The sequence below is a fragment of the Seriola aureovittata genome, chromosome 16 (assembly GCF_021018895.1).
Source record: "Seriola aureovittata isolate HTS-2021-v1 ecotype China chromosome 16, ASM2101889v1, whole genome shotgun sequence".
NCBI classification, from domain to species: Eukaryota; Metazoa; Chordata; class Actinopteri; order Carangiformes; family Carangidae; genus Seriola; species Seriola aureovittata.
Genome location: NC_079379.1, coordinates 21,353,378 through 21,379,275, shown reverse-complemented (window position 1 = coordinate 21,379,275; position 25,898 = coordinate 21,353,378). Strand labels below are relative to the sequence as shown.

The 25,898-nt window shown below is 42.7% G+C and overlaps 1 protein-coding gene across 8 annotated transcripts in view; it reads right to left on the bottom strand.

Annotated features, from left to right (window-relative positions):
* Window positions 1–25,793, bottom strand: part of trioa (trio Rho guanine nucleotide exchange factor a) — a 72,794-nt gene extending 47,001 nt beyond the window's left edge. For 7 of the 8 annotated variants that reach the window (XM_056400152.1, XM_056400153.1, XM_056400157.1 and 4 more), the window contains exons 1-2: window positions 25,659–25,793; window positions 9,212–9,262 (exon numbers count right to left, since the gene is read on the bottom strand). In XM_056400152.1, the coding sequence (XP_056256127.1) occupies window positions 9,212–9,262; window positions 25,659–25,728 (121 nt within the window). In that variant the 5' untranslated portion in view covers window positions 25,729–25,793. Of the gene's footprint in view, window positions 1–9,211; window positions 9,263–15,840; window positions 15,911–25,658 lie in introns of those variants that run through there. The other variant, XM_056400158.1, reaches the window with a different exon arrangement.
* Between the last annotated feature and the right edge of the window lie 105 nt (window positions 25,794–25,898).

Genomic DNA, 25,898 nt, shown 5'->3' with positions numbered 1-25,898 from the left:
GTATTTATGACTGTATGCTAATGAGATGCTAATTCTTTTCCGCCACCGGAGGAGATCGAGAGTCGGGACTTGTCTCTATTTTTACTTTTCTTTCTTCCTCTCATTTTGTCTCCTGACGTCCCTCAGGGTGCCCAAAAAAAACAAACAAAAAAACAAAAAAACAGTTTAGCATGATCAACTACATTTCCCACTGCCTGTACGGCCTGAGCTTGTAGTTCTTTATAGATGAGGCATGAGAGGAGGGTGGTGCAGACAGACGGCTCTTGCTCTGCCTCTGTTTATGAAAACCAAACATGGACCGTGGAGAGCAGCGGTTATTAATCATTTGCGGACATTTTGTCTGACATTTTATCATCATTTAAATTAGCCTGTTTTCCCACATCCCCTTGGGTTTTGGGAAATTATGATGATGTTTTTTTTTAAAACGTTTGAAAGACATTATGATTAAATAAATCAGTAGATTAACCGATAATGAAAACAACATTAGCTGCAACCCTTCATGAATCCACAAGGCTAGGGCTTATGGTTGCTTATGGTTAAATCTATAGATTTAAATTATTCGATTAATCGTTTAGTGTATAACAGGTCAGAAAATACTGACAAATTAGCACCACTAATTTGAAATGAAATTACAACCTGAAAACATTACCTTATAGTGAAGGAGCAGTATAATGTTTATCAGTGTGCATCATTTACAGCAGTGATGCATTTGCTGTGTGAAGCTAAACGTGTTGTCTGAGTAGTGTACGCATTGAGGGTGAATTACAGCATCTGCACAAATGGATCAGTCAGCATCTTCTTTACCACCGAGTGATCCATCTTCTGAAGAAAGGACTACCTTTGATGTTGCCCGCAAACTTGCTGTCTGATTGGCTGGCTGCCACTGAGCAAGGGGGATAATCAAAGGTCAATGAAAAACCTAATGTTGACAAGATGACAAGCAGTAAAACCACGACGTGTGTGTGTGCATGTGTGTGAGATAATGTGAGATAGTGTGTAGAGGGAGAGAGTGCACACAGTGAGCGCTTTGTAGCACTTTGTGAATTCGCTACTGTATAGTAAAATTTAACGGCCACTGGATTAGGGTCTGCCCAGACACACATGATCCTCTGTAAACTCCACAAAAACACACACACACACACACACACACTTCCAACCCAGAAAACCTTTCCCTCCTTCCAAACTTTTTCCTCCTCTTTTGCAGATCAACCACAGACTGACTCTGACTCGGTACACGAGCATCTAAATGACATTTTATCTGGAAATATCTGAACATGATGACATGCTTATTTAATAACCAGCCTGAGTGTGAAGACTGTAGTAAACCTGCAGTTGAGGTATTTAAACTGTGCTTAAGTGTTTTTTGTGTGGATTTTCTATTTCAACAAACACAAAAAAAGGTAAGTGTAACCCCACAGACACATCACTTCCCTGTGCTCTGCAGTGCTCTGGGACCGGAGAAAGTGGCACAGCAGCTAAATATAGAGTGGCTAGGTCACACCCACCCAACACACACACACACACACACACACACACACACACACACAGAAACACATGCATAGGAGAAGGAGGGTTTTCCGGAGGAATGATGAGCAAAAGGACTAAAGAAGTGGCAAAGACAAAAAAAAAAAGTGTGAGATAATGACACGTGTCATTGTGTCGTAACTAGGCTGAGAGTATGAGAGTGTGTGTGTATGTATGTATGTGAGAGAGAGAGAGAGAGAGAGAGAGAGAGAGAGAGAGAGAGAGAGAGAGAGGGTATGAGGGGACAGTTGAGAAGGAGCAAGGGAGGGAGGGAGAGGAAGGCAGAGAGGGAGTGGGTGGGAAACAACAGGTGGAGAGTCTCACAGAGGGAGGGTAAGACATAGATGGTGATGATGCACAAAGTCAAACCCGTCAAACGCATCATGTCATTTCATTCCCTCCTTTACTTTGTCTGTCTGTCCGAGTACTATGAACAAATTCAAAAACTAAATTTATCAGAGGGGGGAGGAGTGTAAAGCACAAAATAAGGGAAACGACCTCATGTTGGATCTTTAATTGCCTCCACCCCCCCTAGACATGGTATTGTACCTGTCAGCTGGATGAGGGTGGAGCCAGTCTGGGCATACTGCCACTTGTGATTGGTTGCCCAGCAAGTCATGCTTGATAATTCTTCCACAAATTGTAAAAAAATCCATAAATTGCTGTGGATTTGGCTTCGCTCGCTGACGGAGAAACGTAGTCCACTGCTACCGTCAGCTAATGATAGACTGACGGGCCGATGTGCTGAAGGGATCCCAATCCATTGTGGGCACGGTCGCAGCAGCTGAGGCTAATCCTGGGATTCCTGAGGGGAGATATTCCAATCCAGCAGACAACCAAAACCACCCATTTCGGTGCTGTCTACACGTCCATATGGAAAAGCTGGTGCAAACATTTCCAAGCAGAAACAACAGCTATCAGTGCAGACTACGTCCAACGACTAGCACACTGTGGATGTGCGGCGTCAGTGCGCACCTCACGTCGGCATTAGGTGAGCTGCTAATCTGCCTGTCTTTTGGAAAGGCAGGTTCCTGGAGGTAATCCTCAATGTGTAGGAGGGGTAATGATTATAATATGCCTGCACTGCATTTATGCTCCCTGAGAAGCTGCTTAGCGTTAAGAGACTGAGGGGATTGATGGGGAAAACCCTTACAGTGCAGCAGAGGCTTAGATATGAAATCAAACAAACATCAAAGTCTTTCATTCCCTGCCATCACCCCAGTGGAGCCACTCGGTGGCCAACAGTATCACACTGTACGGCTTACACATCTGGACGTGTCTAAATGTTTCAGTGTCTATTGAACCCAGAATTCAGCATGAAGGTAAAAAAGTGCATAAATACGTAACTACACACTATGATCACAGTTTCAGTGCTCAGGAGTGAATACACTGTAAATCACTGAGCTGCTGTGGTGGTTTGTATTTCGGTTCATTATCTCACGGTCACAACTTCTAGCGATAAGGACTTAATGATCTCACTATAAAAGAGATAAGTAATGGTTTTAGGGTGCTCACTTTTGTTTTAAAGTTTGTTATCCTGAGAAAACAATGTATTTCAGTTGTTATGTAGAAATATCACACAGTTCCCTCATGATTATGATAAAACACCTCATTAATAGAGAACAGCTTCCAGACTTGACTGGACCATTTAAGCTGCTTAGATGACTATCTATACTTCAACTTACACAACTGATAATGTCAGAGGGAGGAGTCATAGTTGATCACAGTTCACTTTCTACTGTAATAAACGACAGTGTTTCTACGACAGACACAACACTGAAATAAAGAGTGAAAGGAAACTGTAAACTAAATTACAGCCAATAAAACACTGAAGACCTTGCAACCCTGTCACCTGTACAGAGAAGTGGATAAAATACTTCTCGTAATACAATGTAGAAGAACTCAAAGTTAACATTTCTGGACTCTGAACAATACACCACTGTGTGACAAGTCCTGATGTTGAGATACTGGAGAATCATGCTGTGTCAAGTAATTTTATGTTACTTTCTTTGTGGTGTGATGCATGAAATTTAAAATACTATGACAAATTGTGGTTAAATATGCAATTTCATTACATGCCTCATTTAATTTATAATCAATAAGCCATTCGCAACAGCTGAGAAGGTTATTATTACCTATTTGATGATGTCTAAATTCAGGAATCCAAAGAAACCAAAGTCCATTGCCGAGCCCTAAATTCCCAAGAATAATTTACTCTCCGAAAGCTGAGGTGAGCAGTATTTTCCAGGAAGCTCGTCCATCCCCTGCGACAAAAACGCAGCATCAACTAGATCAATCTCTCCTAAACCAAAGTCAGTCCCAATATTTCCTGGGTCACTAGTGCTGTATGAGATGGCCAATGATGAAAGACAGCAACACTGCTGCACCCCTCAGCGAGAATGGGGCAAGGGATGAGAGGGAAATGCCAGAAATGTTCATCATCCTTTGCATGTGTGCATGTGTGCGTGCATGTGTGCGTGTGTGTGTGTCAAAATATGTCAACACTCTGCACACACCTCAGAGGCTTGAGACTTGTAGGGGCCTCCCAGAGGTCAAGTGGGCATTAGATTGTCTGATACAACAAAGTAAATTACTCAACAACACTTACACAAGTCTCCCCCAGAGAGGTTGTGACAAATACCTCAGGGAGGGGTTGGAGTGAGCATGTTTCTGTTTACAAAAAAAAAAAAAAAAAAAAAAAAAACGGAGAGAGAAAATGCAACAGCTGCCTGGACCCTGACAGATGGGACGGGTGGTGGGACGGTTGGTCAGTCAGCGGAGGGAGGGGACAAGTTGCCTGCATACCACGAAATGAGCGCGGCACACACTCACAGCATCTTCCTCGTCAGATTAAAGAGCAGTTACACGCAGGCATAATCTCATAATGGCTCCCCCGCAGCTGACTTGGACACACATCGTTTCTGAACCAGCTGTTACGGGTCAAGAGAAACCAGAACCGCGCACATGTGTGCATCCCTGCATAGTTGTGGACTTCCCACATTCGCAGCGTGCCAGAAATTCCTTGCTGAGGGATGTGTGGGAATGGCAGGAATTCCTTGAGGCTGAGGGAGTGGACAGGAATAGGGCGTCCGTGACCTGGACCCCTGACCTACATCCTCTAAGAAACCCTGCTTGTAAAAACCTAGATACTGCCCAGTGTAGTTTTATTCGACTGCATGCTTATTTTATTCATGAATACTACATTGTTTTACAATGTGGGAAAGGCTGGAATGGAATTCATTTGATTTTGACACTTTATATTGATTAACTGAAGTATGCATGAACGTGTTTTATGTTTCCCATGGTGTAAATGTTGTTTCAGAGGCATTTCCTTCCTTACAACGAAAACTCTAATGTGGAAAACACTATACATAATGGTCTTAAGACAGATTCAGCTTGTGAAATCTTAAACTGGCCTAAAGTGTGGCAGGAAATCGACCTCACAAAACCTCTCAAGCTTTCCATTCTTTACAAAGAAATTGTGTCAGATTTACCATTGAAACTTTGTAGTAATTTTTCAAACAATCGATCCTGGATTCCAGAATTAATTTCTTTGCTGGCAAACGTCAATTTGTCCGGCTGAAGTTTAGACTGTTGCTGGCATTTGATTATCAGGTGTATCTAGCTGAACGGTTAAGCTAACATTAGTTGAAAGCACTTTTAAACGTTTCCATCTGACTTGCAACGGGAGTCTTAAACATGCTCACGGTGGCTACTTATGACCCATTAGAAGAAATGGAAATTAAGAAGCCGCATCACTGTTGTCTTTCAGTGTGACGCTAGTATTGTAAGTATGATTTCATTTTAACATGGCCGTGTTTAGCTGCTTAGCTTATGTCCTTGTATGAAGACAGTGTTTAGATGCATGCTTGTTTTGTTTGTCTTTTCAAAAAGTATGGTTCCACTTTTAATGCCCCTTGGCCTTGGAACCACTGCTCAGTTGTGTTTTTGGTTTCTATAAATGCTCTTACTACAGCCTCATGCACGCCACTTTCACATATGGTAAAATCCAAAGCTCGACAGACCTGCCATGCCTAGTTACATTTTCTAAGCTACGATTGTACAATTGCTCAATCAATTATCAATTGCTGCAAATCTGGATGTGTTTTACTGGATACAAAGAAACATGGCGCAAATGTGTCTGTGAAACTGTTGTATATTTAAACCCAGTAAAGCCCCTCTCACACTGGACAAAAAGCCCACTAACATCTGGCTTTTGTCTTCGCAGCGAAATGGCAGCATTCATTCCCGGGTCAAATGACTCTGCAGTAGTCATTGGTATTTATCGGCTCCAGCTCTGACCGGCAGTGGTGGAAACATGACAACTGGGTGGATACTAATTTTCACCCCTTATCTAGTGCAATGCTACAACTCGAGTCATTCCGTCAGCGTTGAGTTAGAAGAGACTGAAGCAAATAGCAGCCATAGCAGAGACCCTGACCTCTCTTTGTACTGTTGTCCGATTCGTTTGTGACGTTGACAAGACACATGAGAGAGAAACACAGAACGGCAAACTCGTCTACTGGCCCTGGGAACGGAGTCAATCACCTATCTTTAGCAAGTTTATCCAGGTAGGAAAACCCACATATACACACTAGTCTTGATGTAAAAAGGGTCTTAGTGATGCAGGTGTTTGAGACGTAGTGAGGACACACTGAGGACGCCGGGGGAACAGCACCATATTGTTCATCAGGTCCATTCTATTGTGTTTCCCTCTTTATCTCTCTCTCTTGCCAACGCAACAACTCACCTGCCCTGACTTCTTTGTTTGACACCTCCAATGTTCCTTCTTTCATAACATGAACTCTCCGTCTTTTTGTTCCCTTCTTTTCTCTATGTTACAGTTGCCATTTTTGGTGCTTTGTGTTGTTATTCACAGCCAGAAACACTGTCTTATTCATCTCCTTCTGTCTGAGCTGCCATGAGCCTACTTTACTTCTGACTGGGAGCTTCAATCTGCCTCTCTCTCCTAGTAGAGCAGCTCTGATTGGCTGCTGCACCGCTCAGTGTTGCCCGACTGGACAACGCAGAAACAAAAAGGGCTGATCTGATTGGCTGTTGTGATCAAACAGAGCCTTGGCACTCAACCAACAATGTACCAACTGTGGGTACAGCTGGCACTGGCTATGCCACTGTACACACACAGACAAGTAGGTAACGAGTTAACAAGAAAGAACATGTAATTACAGCCTATTGTTTCCTCTGATGATAGAGCAATATGTGCCCATATTTTTAGCTGCCATTAGTGCTAATTCACTATCAATCTGGGACACAACAACTCTCCACTGGAAGCTCTTTGAGGCAGAGGGAGGCAGGTTTCAATGCATTTTTTTTTTTACAGCCTGGTAAAGTAAGTAAATCCATCCCAACACCGCTGGAATAATTTCTCAGGCCAAGTGTCTGGTTTGACCCAGGAGAGACAGCTTGGACTAAAAGGTGCAATTTTATAAAAGAGACGTTTGTGTATTACTTATTTCATGCTGCATTAAAAACCGGGCCTTGTCAATGAAAATGGGGTATCATTATGTAGAAACATCAAGCTGACAGCATAAGTGATTGAACAGTGCAGCTTGGGTGTTTGTTTCCAGTCCACTCAGACTCTCCGTGTCCTTCCATTTTCCTCTTTTTGTCCCCAAATCTGAGATTTGGCCCGGGAGAGAGAGAGCGAGAAAAAGCACCATCTTTCCTTTATCTCCGCCTCTTTCTGTTCTCTCCGTCCGTCCAGACCTCTAATAGCAGGGTAGGCTAACCGAGCGAGAAGCAGGCCAGGGTTACCCCAGCGACCCAAACACAGCAGGGGAGGAGGAGGGAGGGAGGAGAAAGAAAGAAAAAAAAGACAGAGAAAAAGAGAAGAGAGAGAAAAGAGGGCTTGTTATTGGTGCCAAGGGTTCATTTGTCCGGGTCTTTTAACGCCACCTGATTTCATTCTGACAAACCGTGACGAGGCAGAGAAACAACTCAGTTATTAACACCAAGTTTCACACATGAAATACTAATACTAGAACAGAGAGAGCAAAAATACTCATATTTCGTCCATAATTCTCCTCTTGTCACTGACAGATTCAGCGCAACACACAGTGAACCGTTTGACACTGTTTGTCTTGTTTTCAGCTGTTGACTCCCGCTGCAGTTCACTGTCAACAGCCAAACGCAGCTCTGCCTGCTGCAACCCTTTTTTCTGCCTCAGCTACTCCAATCTGCACGAATACGCCATCTGGAGGCGACACTAACATGAAGTTTCAGCTGCAGGATGCAACTGATTACTGAAGATTTACACAGATTCAACGACAAGCGAGGCAGAGAGAGGGAGGAAAAAAAGTAAGCGGAGAGACAGTGATGAAATGGACGAGGCCACAACACTCCCTCCTTGCAAAGCACTCTTCAGCACATCTGTCAAGGTCCATAGGCATTAACATTATTACATAACAGCAATGCCCCCTCCCGCCTCCCCCTCCCCTCGCAACCCACCCCTCAGCCGCCCAGTCAGACCAGTGGTTGAGGAGGCCAAGCTGACAGATGGACAGGCCTAATCCCCCACACCCTCCCCTAAACCAGGAAGTGATAACTGGCAAGCACAAGAAAGCTTAAGAAAAACACCGCCCTGACAGCTTCACACAGACAAGCCAAACAGTATCAATGAAGCCAAGTATTGTCTAGGTATAATTACATTCGTGTTGTTTTCATCGCCTGTTTCTGTGGGCGCTGGAGCCGTCTCCATCTAGGCCCCGGGGCTTAGGAGCAACCTGCCAACTCACTGTCCTCCTCAATATCTAGGGTTTGAGGGTTTTGAATTTTCAAGGTCGATACTGCTAATACTTTTAGACTAAAGCTATTTAAAGTCTAAAATGTGCATGTCTCACCTTTTCAGAGTGGGAAGCCTTTGTCCGTAAAACATTAAAACTTCCCACTGAAGCACAGGGGAGTAATTATGTTAAATATCTAGATGATCATATGTCTCCTCAATATGTCACATCAGAGGAAGACAGCACTGACTGGCAAATATCAACTCTTTCAGATGATAAAACGAACCGTCATTATAGCGTACTCTTAAGCTTTGTCAATACTGTGACAATAAAAAGGAAGAACAAGTATGACTGAGAGGAAAGGAAACAAAAGAAATGTCATTTTACGATGATGGAACAGCAAACTGGATGAATAAATGATAATGGAGGAAAGAGCAGTAGCGACAGGAAATATGAAATCTCAAATCAAATGATAATGGACACACAAGGCTGGGGGAAGCAGAGGGAAGAGGAATGAAAGCGACAGACATCGTCCGTCTCGACTCGTCATAGAGAGGCTGCTGTCGCCACAGAGATGGGCGCTAGGCACAGGTAGCCCAATCACGGCACTGGGGAACGTGGTTTCTGATGGCGGAGGAGAGAGGGGAGGGAGGAGGTGTGGTGGAGCGATGGAGACGAGCAGAGAAGGGGAGTCGCGCAGATGTGATGGTGAGGAATAATGGTGACAATGACCTGTCTTTGGTCACTGAAATATTAATCGTGTCTGTGCGTGTGCATGTGTGACACTCTTATTTCCACCATTAATAAAGTACACACCCCTCTCCCACCATCAACACGCACAACAAACATAAACAGACATATTGAGAATGGAAGAAGAGCTGCATGATTGTGATTTGCTGTGCACAGTGTGTTGGGATTGACGTATGAATGAATGCTTGTTTTACCTGCTATCTGACTCGATACATCTCCTTTTGGCTCTTTAGGCAGGGATCCATCTGTAGGCACACACACACACAAAAAAACAGAAGAGGAAAAAATTTGATTAACATAGAATTAAAATTTGATCCCGCTCCACCTGCTCGGCTAATTCAACGAACATGGAAAACAATTTATCACAATTCTGTGCACTTATTGGATTACTGTGCCGAGAAAAGGAGCGATTTTATATCTAATCTAAAAGTAGTGGTGCTAAATGCTAACATTAGCGTACTAACATGCACACAGTGACAAACATTCTGCTGCTAAACAGGAGCATATAATCACCTTGGTACCATTTTAGTTTTGCGAGTTAGCATGCTAACATTAGCACTCCAATTAAAGTCCAGCAAAGGCTGATGGGAATGTCATCGGCTTTGAAGGTGGTTGGTGATCATCAAACACATTATAGTTCATCCTGAGAGAGACATGAATGTCTGTACAAATGTCATGGCAATCAATCCATTTCACTACTGAGACATTACCCTTAAAAAAAAAACAAAAAAACAACAATAGGCTGATATTGCCATTTGCACAAGTGTGGCTAAAAAAAAGTTAATAGCACTACTTCACAGTAACGACTAAGGGAGTAGGGTGCTGTTTGTCCTGCACAAACAGAGCTGCTGCTCTCAGAAGAAGGTTTTTGCATTAGTTTAAGGCTGATGGAAAACTCCAACATTAGCTTGTTCAGTAAAGCGAAAAACCAAAGTAGCAAAATCATCTTAGTCACAGGAAACACTTTGGTTTATGACAAACACAGTCTTCATTTTCAGAAATCTGAGCACACCTAATGCCAGCGGTGTGAGACAACAAGCCGACTCTCGTCTCCACCATGTTCTCCTTCATTTGTCATTATTATACCAAGGTACCTCATTTTGACATTTTTCCAGCTTGTTCTGCTTACGCCGGACCAGTGCATGCAGGAGTCATCTTCTCATCACCCTATAACTCATGACCGTGGCCTACTGGTCTCTCAGCCAACACAACAATTGGCCCATTGATCCACCGGCCTATAGCCTGTGTGTGAGAGAAGCTGCTGCTGTGACTGAGGGTAACATGCGGTCAGCGTCATGTGCTGTCAACATGTAAACAGGCTGGACGCTCGACTGGTTGACTCAGTGACACATGCTGCTTCTGTTCTGACTCAGGCTAACTCCTTCCTGTTTGACCTTACAGAGCGCCGCATTTAGGCAGACAGAAACTGCTGGTTGTTCTGAATACAAGCTCTGTGCTGCTAAGTATATAACAATATACTCTAGGATATCTAGGATTCTCTGCTCCAGAATACAGAGGTCCATGAGCTGAAGTGCACTGAAGAGAAACATGTACAACAAGCTCTGAACAGGTTCAGTTATAGTGTGAAACTTTTCACACCAATAAGGAAGCTCAATTGTGACACATTTAATGGCTAACTGGAATTACAACACTGCTTTATTTTGGCAGTAAAAGCTGATAGTCCCAATTAAGTAATTGCTTGAGTCACACCTACAGGAGTGAAAGTATTATTAAAGCCAAAGTGTAACCTGCTTTTTGGGTTTCAGCTGACTCTGTATCAGAAAACGATAACCATCTCGCTCACATGCTGACACGTTCAAACACACGGGACGGTCATCCAACTTACTGCATGTTCCGGTCAGGTCAGTGAAGTGAGCCCAGTCCAAGGTCTGTGTTCCAGCACTGGGCTCACTTCACCTACACAAGGACCAACCGTAAAGAAGAAGAAGAGTCTTTTTCACCGTGAAGTATTGTTTCATTCTGCTGTTGCAGAGAAACTACGAACTTGGGGGAGAAAGTCATCGCCACCATGATGGCCTTTTCAGAGTTGTGCAATTTTGCCATGAAGGAAAACAAAAACATACAACGGTCGATCGGTCTTCAAGTCAGAATTTATAGCTCAGGATTTTTTCTTTCTCTCTACTTCTTTATTCTCACTAATAATCACAAATGAATTCGGCCCTGTACAGCAGTTAACACACTTTTTTTTTGTGTGTGTGTGTGTGTGTGTGTGTGTGTGTGTGTGTGTGTGTGTGTGTGTGTGTGTCTGTGTGTGCGTGTGTACACACACCCATCCACATGTTCATGTTTTTTTCAGGCACTTCCACATTATTAAAGTTTCCCTGTTGTAACTTGAACTTGGATGTTGATGTGAACGCTGTGTACAAGTTGACTTTTATTTACACTCATAGGATATACAGTGCAATAATAGGGCTGGTATACACCAGAAGTAAGGGGACTGTCTGTCAACAGAGGGTCCAGATTCAAGACTCCATACCATTAAGTCTCTGCCTCACTAAAGAGCCCTTGAGCAAGAAACATAACTCCTTTTAGTTTCATGTGTAACAGCCCATGACCTTTGACCTTCAGTCAATACCCTTGTATCACATTAAATCACCCTGCTGTTTCCATGTATCAGCTGATCCGGTCATTATGATACAATAGTGCTCTACGTGACAACTGGTTCCTTTCTGCAGTGGCTGAGAAACTGGACTTCCTTACCAGACAGCTGCGGAATTAGCAACATTTCGCTGCTGAAAAGTTTCCATTATGAACATATAGAAGCACAGTGCACACAAAACTACACATGAGCAAACTTGCTTGCAACTACTGCCAATGCCAGAGGGGCTCATATTCACAAGAAAAAGCTGTCACGCACAGACATGGCATGGGAAAGCAGAGTGGAGATTCAGTGAAGAGAAGCACAATGACCTCGAGGGAGTTTTCTCTAAAGCTGTGTACCTGGGAGAACTTCACAGAGAATGAATGAGATGAAGGAGAAAGCAGGGGGGAAAAAGAAAAGCATGAGAGAGAGACCAAACACCCACATACTTCACATATTTGCAATGCCAAAGATGTCCACTTAAGCCACAGTGTGCAACAACGTCATACCAGACTACAGTAGTGGTTGCCCACATCTTATCGCAATCTAAACAATCAGACTTGTAGCCGGGCCAGGAATCAAACATGCATGGACAAACGGGAGATTTAAAAAAAACAATGTACAGAGAGTGTCCAATACAGCGGGCCCAACTGTACGTGCACGATGAGACACAAATACACATGCAGTCATGAACGGAGGCTTTTCCTCCGAGATGTGGCCGTTAGAGCAGTGGGTTAATCCAACCGCACACAAACATGCATACACACTGAGCCAACTTTGTTACAGACCATAGTAGGATAAGCCCACCGCTAAAACGTCAGCTGAGCTGTTTGGATAAAGTTAAACAGATCACACACACACACACACACACACACATATACACACACACACACACACACACACACACAAATCTAACAGACGTTGAGGAAATGACAAAGCAAAAAAAATGCAACGGGCCCAATCCTATAAAACATCCAAACTCCCCTCTCTCTCTCTCTCTCTCTCTCTCTCTCTCTCTCTCTGTCTCCTAAACATGCAAACACTCAGATACAGTGAACTCACCTAGACCTCAGCTGTGTCGAACACTGCCTATACTGTATCCCAAACCGAGCTGCCTTCCACAGACAGCTCCCTCTTGTCCTGAAAACACACCGTTTCTGTCTACGAGCACGCGTTAACACAAGACCACCCTTTCTGTGGGCCCCTGCCTTCCCCTTCTCGGCAGGCACACTCATCGTTTGACTCACACACAAATAGGAAAGACCCCTTTTCATTTAAAAATACCTATTGTCTGGCTCACACTGACTGAAGTGAGGTGTGAGGCGCAAAAACAATGAGCAATCCCCTGCTGTCAAAGTTGTCTTGGAGAGTGTGGTGGTATATGTATTGCTGTAGGGGTTTAGCAAACATTTAAATGTCAAAGGCCATGAACAACGCATTTAACAGTATATTACCTAAGGGATCGGCCATCTCGGTGGATTTGTGTTGCTTGGCACGGAGCTGTAGGTGGTGAGATAACAGTGAGAGAGTGAAACTTGTAGGACGCATGGTGTCAACTCCTGAAACTCGTGATCAAAGTAGTCCAGTGGAAGGTAATACTAAAGTGAGAGCATGTTTTTGTTATCTTGTTCTCCGTTTCTGGAGCCAAATGCTCATTGCTGTGGTATTTATGCACTGAACTTCCCGGAGAGAGAGAAAGAACCTCTTAGTTAAACAATGCGATCGTTACTGTGACGTCGCTGTCTGTGGATTTCTGTACAGTTTCTGCAGTTGGTGCTCTTTTCTTTGTTAGTTCAGCCATGATGGTCGTCACTGCTCTGCCAGCCTTTGCTGCGGGTAGAGACAAAGTCCCATTCAGATTCAGGAGTTTAAAAAGACGGTCGAAATTGATGTGGCAGAACCAGATATAGTCGTTTTTATTCCACGCTTTTTTTTTTTCTTGCCAAAACATGCCGCCTGCATTACCCACAATGCAAGTCGAAAGCCAACAGTCCGAGATTCGGTTGTGTTATGCTAGTAGCGGCTAATATAGCATCGAGCCACCGACGAGCCGTTCGCACATACAGATTCAAAAAGCTGGGACAGTGAAAGCTGCTATTCATTGTGAATGAGACCTGGTTTTGCTTTGCTCTGCAGCCCCCCCCTGAGCTTTTACAACTCTGTGTGTAATGCACATTCAGCATTTTCCACCACCAGATTCAGATTAATATCTGGATCCGTAAAAAAAATTGTCATAGATGTCAACACCATAAATATGTCTGATTGTTTTACATCAAGATCCAAACATTGCAGTGGACACACAAGGACAAAAAAGCTCAGTTAGTACAGTAGGGGCGGGCAATCGTCACCCAAAAAAATCATATGACAATATTTTTTATCAGACAATCACAATCCAAAATCTGAATTGTGATCTTTCTTCCTGATTTTGAAATGCACCACAGAAAATATCCAGACTCGAACCGGCCTAGAGCCCAGGCACCATTTAAAACCCAATACTGCATTAAAAGAATAAACAATGGTCTTGTGCATCAGTGTTTTAAATCCCTCGTTGTCCACAGCTTTGGGACGACCCCGTATCCTTATCCTCGGTCACTACTTTCCATCATTTGCTGTTGTTATCGTATTTATTTGGACTGTTCTAATGTGTCGGTCAATGATAACTGTTTATGTTTCAGGACCTCATGAGATACACATGGTTTCCGCCAGTGTATTCCAAGTCCAGCAGGTGCATCCCTAAATCTTGGCTTTGTGTGTAGCTGGAAGATTAAAAAGTACATCCCCAAGGCAGCAGATCAGGGCTGAATCATGGCTGACACCAAAATATCTTTTTGAGAACTTCCGATTTTGCACAATGAAAACATAAGTAAACATGACGACACCGGGAGGTTACTATGTTGTCTTTGTGATATTGCGGTACTTGAAACAAAGCTAATCAGAAAGCTAACCTTTATCTAATCCCCACCATCATTCACCTAAACACAGACACTGCCTAAACATAATCCCCTTAAAAGTTAAAACCTATAATTTACAATTGTTAATTTTATCCTTGATACCAGCTTCTTGTTTGATGCAACAGTCAAAGTATCGCTGCCCCATAGTTGTATATGAACAGATCAATTGTTCAGAGATCAACTACCTATCTACCTCGTTCTTCTTCATTCCATACAAACTTGACACATCAAATACATGTGCACCCAACAGCCGGCTGAATCCATGAATGTAGAGCAGAAACTAAGCTGACGACAGACAGGAGCAGACGGAGTATATGAAATGTAGAACTGTTTATTCATTCATCCAGTCCTCCTCAGTCCTGGTGCTCAAGACCGACATTTTTCTATGAAACAATGTTGTTCTCTGCTCTCACAGGGGACCCCAGGTGCAAAATTGTCCCTATTAGATACTATAGCCAAGATGAAAAAGCCTGGCTCTGTACTAAATATCAGCACTAAAGACCACTGCTTTAAACTGTTCCTCGTTTTTCCTGAGGACCTCAGGGACCCCCCTCCACCCCCCACCCCTCAAGGACCTCAGCAGCCTGTAGCCTTTGCTTTAACACACAAAAGGCCACTGACTGTGATGTTTACAGTGGATCAATTCCTCTCAGTCACTGGCCCTTAGCAGGAGAGAAAAAGGGAGTGAAAAGTAGTCAGAGGAAGAGACAGACAGAAAGAGAAAGTGAGCGAGATGGGGAGGGCAACAGTGAGATAGCAGTTTTGAATGCACTGGAGACCCAGAGAAAAAAAAAAGGAGTACAATGGTCTTTCAGGACTTGTCCTAGTTTGGTTCACTCTTTCTCTCCGTCTCTTTCTCCTCTCAAAATAGGAGCAGGGACCATTCTGGCAAATCTTTCACACTTATCCTAATCAATTGCAAACCAATTCAATTCTTCCACTGGCCACTTTCATTAACCAGTTGAAATTCTGTTAACACAACGTGAGACTCACATCCACACTTCTCCTCTTCATTATCTTCCCAAGGTCTTGCTCTATCTCCATCTTTAATTTTCACAGCTTCTTCTGTCTTTTCTCTGCCACCTGCGCTGAACAGACTTCTTTATTTCCCTCCAACAGTACAATAAAAATCATTCACTCCCTCCCGAGGCTTATTGTTTATGTTCCTCTTGCAAGAATGCGTAAAGAAAATGGTTATCTGCACACGTGAGTTCATGGCCACTTGCAAACCTGTGCTCCCCTCCCACTCCCCCCGCCCCGTCCAACCTACCTCCTGTCTTCTCCTTTCTCTCCATCTTCTCTCCATTTTTCTCTTTGCCCCCTCGACTCTTTTCCCTCCCTCGTTCCAGCTTGTTTTAAGGAGGCAGCGGCGGGGCGGCAAATTTTCCCCGAGCTCACACCAATTAGCTATCACGCCGGAGAAATTACCGAACGAGAGCACAGCAGATGAGAGGAAAAAGTGGGACAAGCTCCTTTTTATAAACACACAAAGGCAAGAGGTTTGCATATGTGGGTATCATGTGCGTGTGTGCTTGTGTGTGTGTGTGGGTGTGTACTGTATGTGTGTTTGAATTGTTCCTAACAGGGGATTTAAACAAGCCAAAAACTCTTTCATTTACACATCTGACAAACAACCTAATAGCTCAGTTCCCTTGCTAATGCATTAATAGACTATATTTGACTTTTTAAAAAACTTTTATCCAACAAGGTAGAACAATACTAACAAACGCCGGCTGATACTTAATAGCCCTATTTTCACTTTCACTCATCACCTACTAAACTGAGTGTAAATACTCTGTTCTGCTTGATCTGATTCCCAAGTATTCTGACAGTTGTGTTACCACATGAGCAAACTTCTGCTTTTTCATTTTGGTTTGTTTTTCTAAGTAGACTGGAGCTGCACTGCAGGGAGAACTTTGTTTTTAATGCATCCAAATACAGTGTTGTGATCTACTCAATGGCCCATATCAGGATCACAGAAAGCAGCCATCGCTGTTAGCACTTATCAGCTGGCCTTTGGTCTTATCTAGTCCGTACCTGGGCGGCAACCTGCGTGTCTGTTTTTTTGTGAGTTGCACTGGCTCACTGACAGCGGCAGGCCTTTGCCACCCTGGTTTACATAGGCCTGCTGGTAAAGACATAACGTAGGTCAGACGGATGGACGTGGCAGCTGCGGTTACCATGGTGACAGACTGAAAACCAAGCCTTTTGTGGTGGACAAAAAAAGCAGAATTAAAACTGGCACAGACAGCACAGGAAGCTCTCTGTATTCTGTACATTTCTTAGTGTAAAAGTATAAAATATCTACGTTATCTTTCTAGGATTGAGTAGAAAAAACACATTTATAGGTAAAGAAACTACTTACTAGCAATAGTATTGAATACATGTATACAACGCTGTTAAAGCCTGTGTTACTGTGTGCATGTGCATATGCACTGACCTATCCCTACTTCCCTCTCTCCAACTCCACGCCTACATACAAAAACACACACGGAGTAATCCCAGAGAGTAACCACCAGATTAGGTCAGCGTGTGTAATCCAATGAACTCTCACCTCTAACATGCCTAATGCTGTTAGAGCTGACAACATCACACCGCCACACACACACACACACACACAGGGACAGGGACTTGTACTGCTGTCACATAGCTCTGCTATTAAACACATGTGTAACATGTATATCTTCCCGTTTATGCGAGCAGATTTGTTGTTAAAACAGTTCTTGCCCAGTCTGCTTTCCCACACACTCCACACTCTCTCTGAGAGGATCTGCAATCTGCTCACTTTATTATTAATAACATACTGACTTTCTGGTGTCATAACATTGTATATATTTATGTGCATCTATGGCAATCCTTGGGAATCCTATTAAATCCATTTCTGCGATGACTTCACTGCAGCATAGAAAGACACACAGGGCCAGTGCCATTCATCACTCTTTTTAAATCACTCCCCAAACTTGTCCTACCTCATTGGTAAGCAGTTTCAGGCCGCTCTTCACATCGCCATGTACGGCACATCCAGAGAAAGACAAAACTTGTTTACAAGCATCTGACTAACTGGGAAGTGAGCGTTGTTCCCTGTGAAATGCAATCTGCTGCTTTTTGTTCTGGTTTGTGGGGTTGTATTACTGTGGTACGCCTAAAAAGTTCACACTGACATCATACATGCTTTGGGCTACTAACAACTGCAGCACTCCCATTCATTGCACTTCATGGCTTCTGATGGCTTCGCTCACCGTGTTCTGATTGAAAAATTACAGTGTTTTGTCTAGCCAGGCATCTGTGGGCTAGGTTTTCCGACCATTTCTGCTGTGGACCCCAGTCTGTGAGGTCAAAACATTTTTCCCCTCTTTTACTGTTACCATGGTAGTCCCCCCGAAAATCCTCAATCTGCATCAGTAATTTCTCCATTTGCATTAAAAACCCTAAACCAACCTCATATAGACGGTGCAAGATAACTTATACTTTATAGGCATGCTTATCAGTTTTTAAGACCTCATGAAATTTCCTCATCACCTCGGTGTGATTGATTCCAACCACTAAACCTACTGTGGTTCAGACAGGAAACTGTTACTGCCGTACGGCCACCATGAGAAATTTACCTCTTGGCTCACCTCGTGACATCATTTTTACAGCACATTCAACAAATAATAAAACAAAGCAGGCAAACCCAGACTTCTCACACTGGAAGACATTGTTATTCCACAGTAAACCTAACCCAGATGACCAGTCCTTACAAGCCTGCGATATGACACGCAGATCAGACGCAAAGGCCTTGAGCAAGATGATGTATTGTGCCAGCTCGGCATCAGGTTCACCGCAATATTTGTGTAATTTTTTTCCAGAGAAATTTAAAGCTGCTATAGTCGATATTTTTTATTCCTTGGAGCATTTTAGCATCTTTGAGCTTATTGTTTTTCTGACGCGCAACTTCGGTTCCCTCTCACAACAGTGCTTTTGTCAGCAATAGGCAGCTAATTTCAGTTAAAACCCACTCTACACTACCTTCTGTCTGCACTAGAAAGACAGATATTTCTTACATGATTTAGAGGAGACGAAAAACAAAGCTAAAAAGGAAAGTGAATATTGGACTTGTGTTCAGTAGATGGCCAGAAAGACAACTCCAAATCAATGTTTTAATCAATATTTTTGTTGTTTTACCTCCCTGTATGAGGTTGGTGCTGTTCACCTGTCCTGTGTTCACTTCTACCTTGTTGCTTGAGTTGAGGTGGCGGTTGCTGATTGGACCAGAGACTGATGACGCCCACTTTAAAATGAAACCTGCCGATGGCAGCTTCACTTCACCTCTTCCCTGACTCCCAACCAGACCGTGCCATGCTGTTCTGCCAAGTCATTGCCAATTTGGTATTAACTTGATTAGCTGATCTCACTGATTCTTGTTGTAGATAATGGAAATGTATTCTGAATGCACTATTACTCAAAACCCTGCATGAGACAACGTGTCAGCCACACTTTTGTCATTTCCTTTTCGGTGGTGAATTTCAATCTGATGAATTATTTGCTACTCCATTCACCACATTAACTGATAATATTGCCAGTGGTGTGTTTACATTTTAGCTGCCTAAAACTGGCAAAAAAAAAAATTAATACAGGTTTAAATAAACTAAAGTAGGAGGTGCTACAGTGCACCTCATCAATATTTTCTGAGCTTTACTTTACCTCCTGCCTATCGTCCCAGCTGGTCTGAGATTTGGACCTTTTGTTATGTCTATACTCTGATTCTTGTTTGTCGTTTGTGGTAACTTTTGGAGCCTGTCCCTCTTTCAGGCTAGAACAAGCTTTAGAAGTGGGCAGAGTTTCAGTCACATGATGTGGAATAACAGTGGGTACATAGTGATTTGTCAAACATAACCTTGGATGTTTTCTTTCCATTCTGGCACAAACACCCATTTTGTATCAACTGTGTCACAGACTGTGTGCGCTAATCCTGATCTGAAGTGTCATTCCTCTCAATGATCGGAGAGACTGGCATCTCTCCATGTCTAAATGTTAATGATTGACCAGAAAACTTTGATCACACTGCCACGGCCTGCAAGAGATTAAAACTCAAACAAGAAAATAAAATAAAAAAATGACAATCCTCCCACACAAACTGACCTCACAGCAGATTGAGGGGGCTCAGCTTTTGTCTGATAGCTGTAATCTGCCTTTAAATTTTAATGTACCTGCACCTGTTACCAGGGACGAGGAAGATTATGTGTTTACACAAGCACTCATGGGAAAATGAGAGCAATTTAAATAATTTACTCTTTACTGTTTACGAACCAACTGATATTTTCAATATTTTTTCTGCAATTTTTCTGCAAATATATGAGATTATGAGAGGAAGAGGTTGTTGTTGTTGTTGTTATTCAGGACAGGATGTGTCAGCAGATGCCTGTTGGTTATATTATTTGGAATACTTCTTATCTCCAAAACACACCATTTTTTATGTTGACAAAATCCCCTTAAATTTCCATCCTTATCCACATATATAGATGGGATGTTTTTGCCTGTGCCACTAATGGTTTCCAAGTGCCTGATCTGCTGGTCTTGCTTCCATGTGTTCAATGTTTTATTTGTGCTTCATTTTAAGGGATGAATGCCTTTCTAACTGAAACATCACATTTTTAATGCCACAATAAAAAGGAGCAGTTCAAGTAGAACGGATGTTTTCATCTCCATGTTTTTAGCTTAATCCCAGCCTTTTCTAAAAAAGCTTTTTACCCAACCATCCATTTGTGATTGAAGCTGCCTAGCTAAATAAAAGGCTAAAATCTCATAACCATCATCTTTCCCTCCGACTGGCTTCCATTTATTATATTCATGTCGCTCATTTGCACAATAGTACAGTTACTTAGAGGTGTGTGTGGTGCCGGATACATTATGTGTGGATGAGTAAAAATGGCTACTGGCTGTGGGTGAAGCAAGAATGAATGTGGTACGCCGTGACCTTAACAATACAAAGAGAGGGAGAAGACGAGATGGAATAGGACGGAGACGAGGTCAGTGAGAACGGCAAATCTGAGACAGTGCTCGTTTGAGAGTGAGTAAGTGCGAAAAGCAATAGAGAGGGAGAACAGCGGCTGCATATCACAAAGCCCCTTGTACAAGGAACCACATGACGTCTGAGTGTCGAAAAGCATTACTCTCGATTACTCAGCCTGAGCTTCTGAAAAATTTGTCTTTCCAGTGCTCCGAGTTCTGCGCTCTGAAGCCAATCTTCAGCTAAATTCTGCTCGTTTTTTCTTTAGGAGTAACTGTACCTAAACTAATGTATGAGACATTTGGATGTTGTGGTGGGTGATACAAGCATATGCTGTCCGACGATATAAATTTGTCTTGTTTTGCCGTTCAGTTTAGACTGTGGTATCTCTCCTTAAACTGCCTTTAACATCTGCATCTGTAGTACCAAGGGAGGCAAGGGATTTCTATGCCACTAAAAAGCATTGGAAGCCCGTCAAGACTGAATTATTGGAACTGATAGATAAATTTGCTATATCACAGATACTGTTGCTCTGCTGCCTTCATTTTGACCATCATTTCTTTAAATCTGTCTCTCACAAGCCCCCCAGCTTTATGGAAGTGCATCACTAAATTTCTTTAAAGTCATAGGTGGTTTTTGCAATTGGAGATTTTGGTTCAAATGTTTGATACTTGTTTTATTGGCCGTTTTTCTATGATTACCGGTTTTGAACAATCTGTCAAGTACAAACTAAGAACAATATCTATGTTTTCAAGACAGCAACAGAATGAAGACACTACAAGCCCAGCCTTCATTCATTTGTATTGATCTATGATGCACCAATCCTCTGTTTACTTCCATCCCATAAACACAAGATGATAAAAGAAATCTGCTTTGTATAGCAATAGGCTTTAGCCTCTGCTCTGCGTCTGACTTGGCAGCTTTAAGCCCGGAGGAAACCTTTACTGAGGGACCTCAATCAGTCTCCATCTCCTGGATCAATATCCATTAGTCTCAGAGTGTGTGTGTGCATGCATGCACGCATGTGTGTGTGTGTGTTCAGACATCATCCTGGGTGAATGGTCCTGAGTCATAAATGAAAGCTCTGGATCAGATTTCTCCTGCTCTCCTGGTTGTCTGGTTCACTCTTTTTCTCCTACAAACACCAGTACACACTGATGCTCATTCAAACATACAGACCGACCTTATGAACGACTTGCTGCTACCTCGAAACATTCATTCATGGAGGCCTGGCAGTGCGGATTGCCTTTATGTTTTCTTTTCCACTGTGCATAATACCATAAACTACCAACAAGTATTAACTGTATGAAATCAACACTAAATCAGCCTCTTAGTCATCAGTGTAGCCAAAGATATGTTTGGCGTGGAATTACTTGATGATTGACAACATGCCACAACAAAACTCCCCATTTCGGAGCTCTGAGGCCTAGGTAATAATTCCAGTCTGTGAGACAGGGGAGACAGACAGGGGGGAAGCTTTTTTTCTTTTTATTATTATTATTAGTTGTCATTTTTGTCATCTAGCATCAGGACAGAAAGGCCCAACACGAGTGAGGGAGGGAGGAAAACGTGAAACAGACATTGGCGAATCAACGTTCAGACAAGCAGACGGAGAAGAGCGAAGAAAGAAAAGAGGGAGGACAGGGGAAAAACAAAGAGAGCAATGCCGAAGGATGGAAAAAGAGATGAGGATGGAGATGGGGATGGAGGGGGGAGAAAAGCGTAGCCTGTGGCAAGACACTCAAACCTGTGCATGTCAGAACAAGGTTCCCAGATCTATGAGGAGGAAGTTCACGAGCAAAACAAAGAGGAGGGGAGCCCGAACGTGACACTCAAGCCTCCCAACAAGCTTGTTGTACAAAGCCAGTGGTATGGTATCTATACTTAGGCCTATAGTGGTTTCACTACTGGTTTCACTACTGAGATGACTGATTCACAGCAAGACCCTCAACAAGGATGTGCCACTTGTTTTTAAGCCAACTGAAGTTGAGAAAAAGAACTAGTGATTGTGTACAGTGTGCACAGAGCATTTCTTGTCCTCAGTAACTACACATTGCGTGGAGACAAAAGATAACGGACTTGCACTTTGCAACAACAAAAAAAAAAAAATCAAATCCCTGTTAGCCAAATCCAATCTCTATTTATTTACAGTAAATATCTGTCCATAGTCATCATTATCTCATACAGTAGGTGGTCCTGTCAATCACTGTCCTGTTGTGCTCAGTTAGATCTGCTCACCACCAACAGCGCCAGGAACAGGGAGGGGAGGGGGGGGGGGTGGAGAAAATAAAAACATATGCTCTCAAAGCATTGTCATATAAGAAAGCAGCTTATGATGTTTAGCAAAAAGTATACAAAATTGTGGACCCCAAAAAGTTTGGTAAATGTCAAGTTCAGGTTAAGATTGTGGTTAACATTAGAGAAAGCTGATTAAGATTAAGGTTACAGTCAGAATGGTACCAGGATCATTACTGTGAGAACTGGGAATGCCTCAAGCACAGATTGGCCTGAAATTTAAATTATATCTATTTGACAGCCAGTGTTAAAATATTCTTTTGATTTAACAGTGCCAGTGGCAGATAGTGGCATGAAATGCTCATTCATGATCCTTCAAGTGTGTTTTTGTCATTTACAGACACAGATCTGTTTTCATTTTATCAAGAATTTCTCTCTTTTAATAATTCAGCAGTGGTAGCCCCACCACTGTTGGAAAAATGTAAGTGCAATAAAAATGAATTATCTGTGTCACTGTTTCTCTCAAACAAACAAATACCGTTAATATGTGGTTTCAGTACTGTATTGGTAAATGAAGAGATATTTCTATACTACAAACTAAAACTGTAGCAAGAAAAGGAGGCATATAAAAATGTTTAATTATACAACACATTAGTAACAGATCTGATTAACAATGAAGCAGAATGGTTACAGCTGTGCAGCATCAACAAAACACACAAAGTGTGGTTGCAAGTGAGTTACAGGATGTCTCTCGCTTCTCTCCCTAAGAGGAAGCCATCAGATCAGCTCAGTACGAATACTGAACTTCACTCTGCGGCTTATTATCTCGCTAGACACAAAACCACAGGAGCCAGAGGTGGGATGTCAATACTCTGCATTCTCTTCCTTGTTTACACGCTTCTAAGTGTACTTCAAAATCTCAGTTATACCACAATGGTCCTATACATGACAGTGTACTAGAACAGCCAGTTATTTGCCTTATAAACAGTGGATGCACAGCGAATTCTCTGTTAGAATTTCTTTCATATGCCACTATGTAATATTTGAGTATCACACACCTATGCACATAAAACAGGAAAAATTAACTTGCGACTAATAATATACGTATACTACACAAGTAGCTATTGGATCATGGAGAGACTTGCTTTGAATACATATAAACAGTAATTCATACAAGCTACCAAAACAAGTGGAGCAGACATGACATCAGGCACTGGGTCTAATTCACTGCCTGCAGTCAGTGAACAGAGCTGGAGGGGGATCTGGCATATCCAAATGCAGCCCACGGGCTCATCAGCTTTTTTATCTCAAAGACCCTCAATAGAAAGGCCTTCGTCCATTGGATCAAAATTTCATTCAACTGTATCTCAGAAAACCCCATTTAAACATGCACTGTTATTATATGCACCAACTGTATAAATGTTTATACTGTACATTAGGTGGGGGCATGAAAATGAATATCAAATATGCCATCTTTACATTTGTTTTCACATGCAAAGTTTGCTGGGTAAAATAAAACGTATTATTATATTTCTACAACCCCTTAAATCTCTGTTAGGACCTCTGGAATTCACAGTTTATGAGCCATTGTTATGAAATCACCGTAGGCCCGTGTTGGGACTTCAAGTCACAGTCCTTGCTTATAAATTAGCCTACTTAGCTAGTGTTAGCAATCTATACATGGAGCTGGGAAGCATCTAACAATGTCCAAAAGCGAAAGTTTAGTTGAGTATGAATAAATCGGTGTCAGTGACTTTTGGGTGTTTTACTACGTCCAGCAGACCGTGATAATGATAAAAAAGCAGCCCTTTGGCCTTGATAGCTGTATTACACAGCTAGCTTATCCTGCACAGTGCACACCCTGGCTATGTGTGCCACGCCATGTATTGTTTACATAGCTTGCACGCTTGTGCTATTTTTTTTTTTTTTTTTTGACCAAGTTAACGGGATAGTGAATTTAAAAACAGACACACAGTACTTGTGTTTGCAGCTAATATAGAATTAGCTGTTAAGATACACACCAGCTTTGTCATGTCACTGGCAAGCTAGCAACGCTAAACTAGCTAGCATTTGTTAGCAGACAGGATTCACCAAATCAGATTCAGGATCCCTAGCTTACAGGCTAGCATGGGAAGCTAATGTTGAATCCAGTTAGTTAACACGCAAACCCATTGTCGGACAGCCATGGCCTGTTTCTTTTCTGAATTCAACAAAATCTCCAGTTACTCAATTGGATCTGGACAAATATATGCCACCCATGCGCCATTCTGACAGTGTATTCATCATAATGACAAAAAAACGCTAAGATTCAGTTGTTGTTGTGTCGGGATTTGCTGGAAGGAGGACATACAGTTGCGGTTCCAATGTTTTTCTTTTCCCCTAACGTTTGCTTGTTCCAACATACATTTCACATCACATTTAAACAACAGAGAGTGTCGTTAGAGAGTTGAGGTAGCGCCAGGGTAAGGGTAAAACACAGAAAAAATGTATTTTGAAGAAAAGTACAGGAAAGCTAGCCTAGCTCTGACACATCTAGGAGATGTGTCCGAAAATGGAACTCGGTCAATTAGCGCTTCAGCTAACGTTGCCTGGCTACACAGTCTGGATGGGCTATCTCATGTAGTTTATAACCGAGAAACCGATTTTCAGATATTTCCACAACTGCGCTAGCCATTGCCATTTGTCGTACATTTCGTTTATGACAACCGTTATGAGATTAATTGGTTAAAGCCTACCCTAACCTTTACTGTCTGATCCCCCAAACAGACTACAGGACGGGAACAATGTCCCTCACGTAGCTGGACCAAAGGGAGCAGCTCCCAGTGGAGCTCAGTCCGACCTCTCCCACTCTTTTTTGGGCTTACCTGTCTTCAAAAACGGCGGTATGTCACTGGCGTCCTTCGTCGTATCCTCCGCTCCTTCCCCGGAGCTCATGGCTGCCTCAAGCCGAACCTGGAGATCAGTGTCTCCCGAGTAAATCCCCCAAAAATTCGACAAAAAGATGGCACCAACAAATCACTTCTGTCCTGACAAAAGCGTCATTAAAGACAAACGGACGGTTACGGTGACTCGTAGACGCTAGCAGTGCCATCTGCAGACCTCCA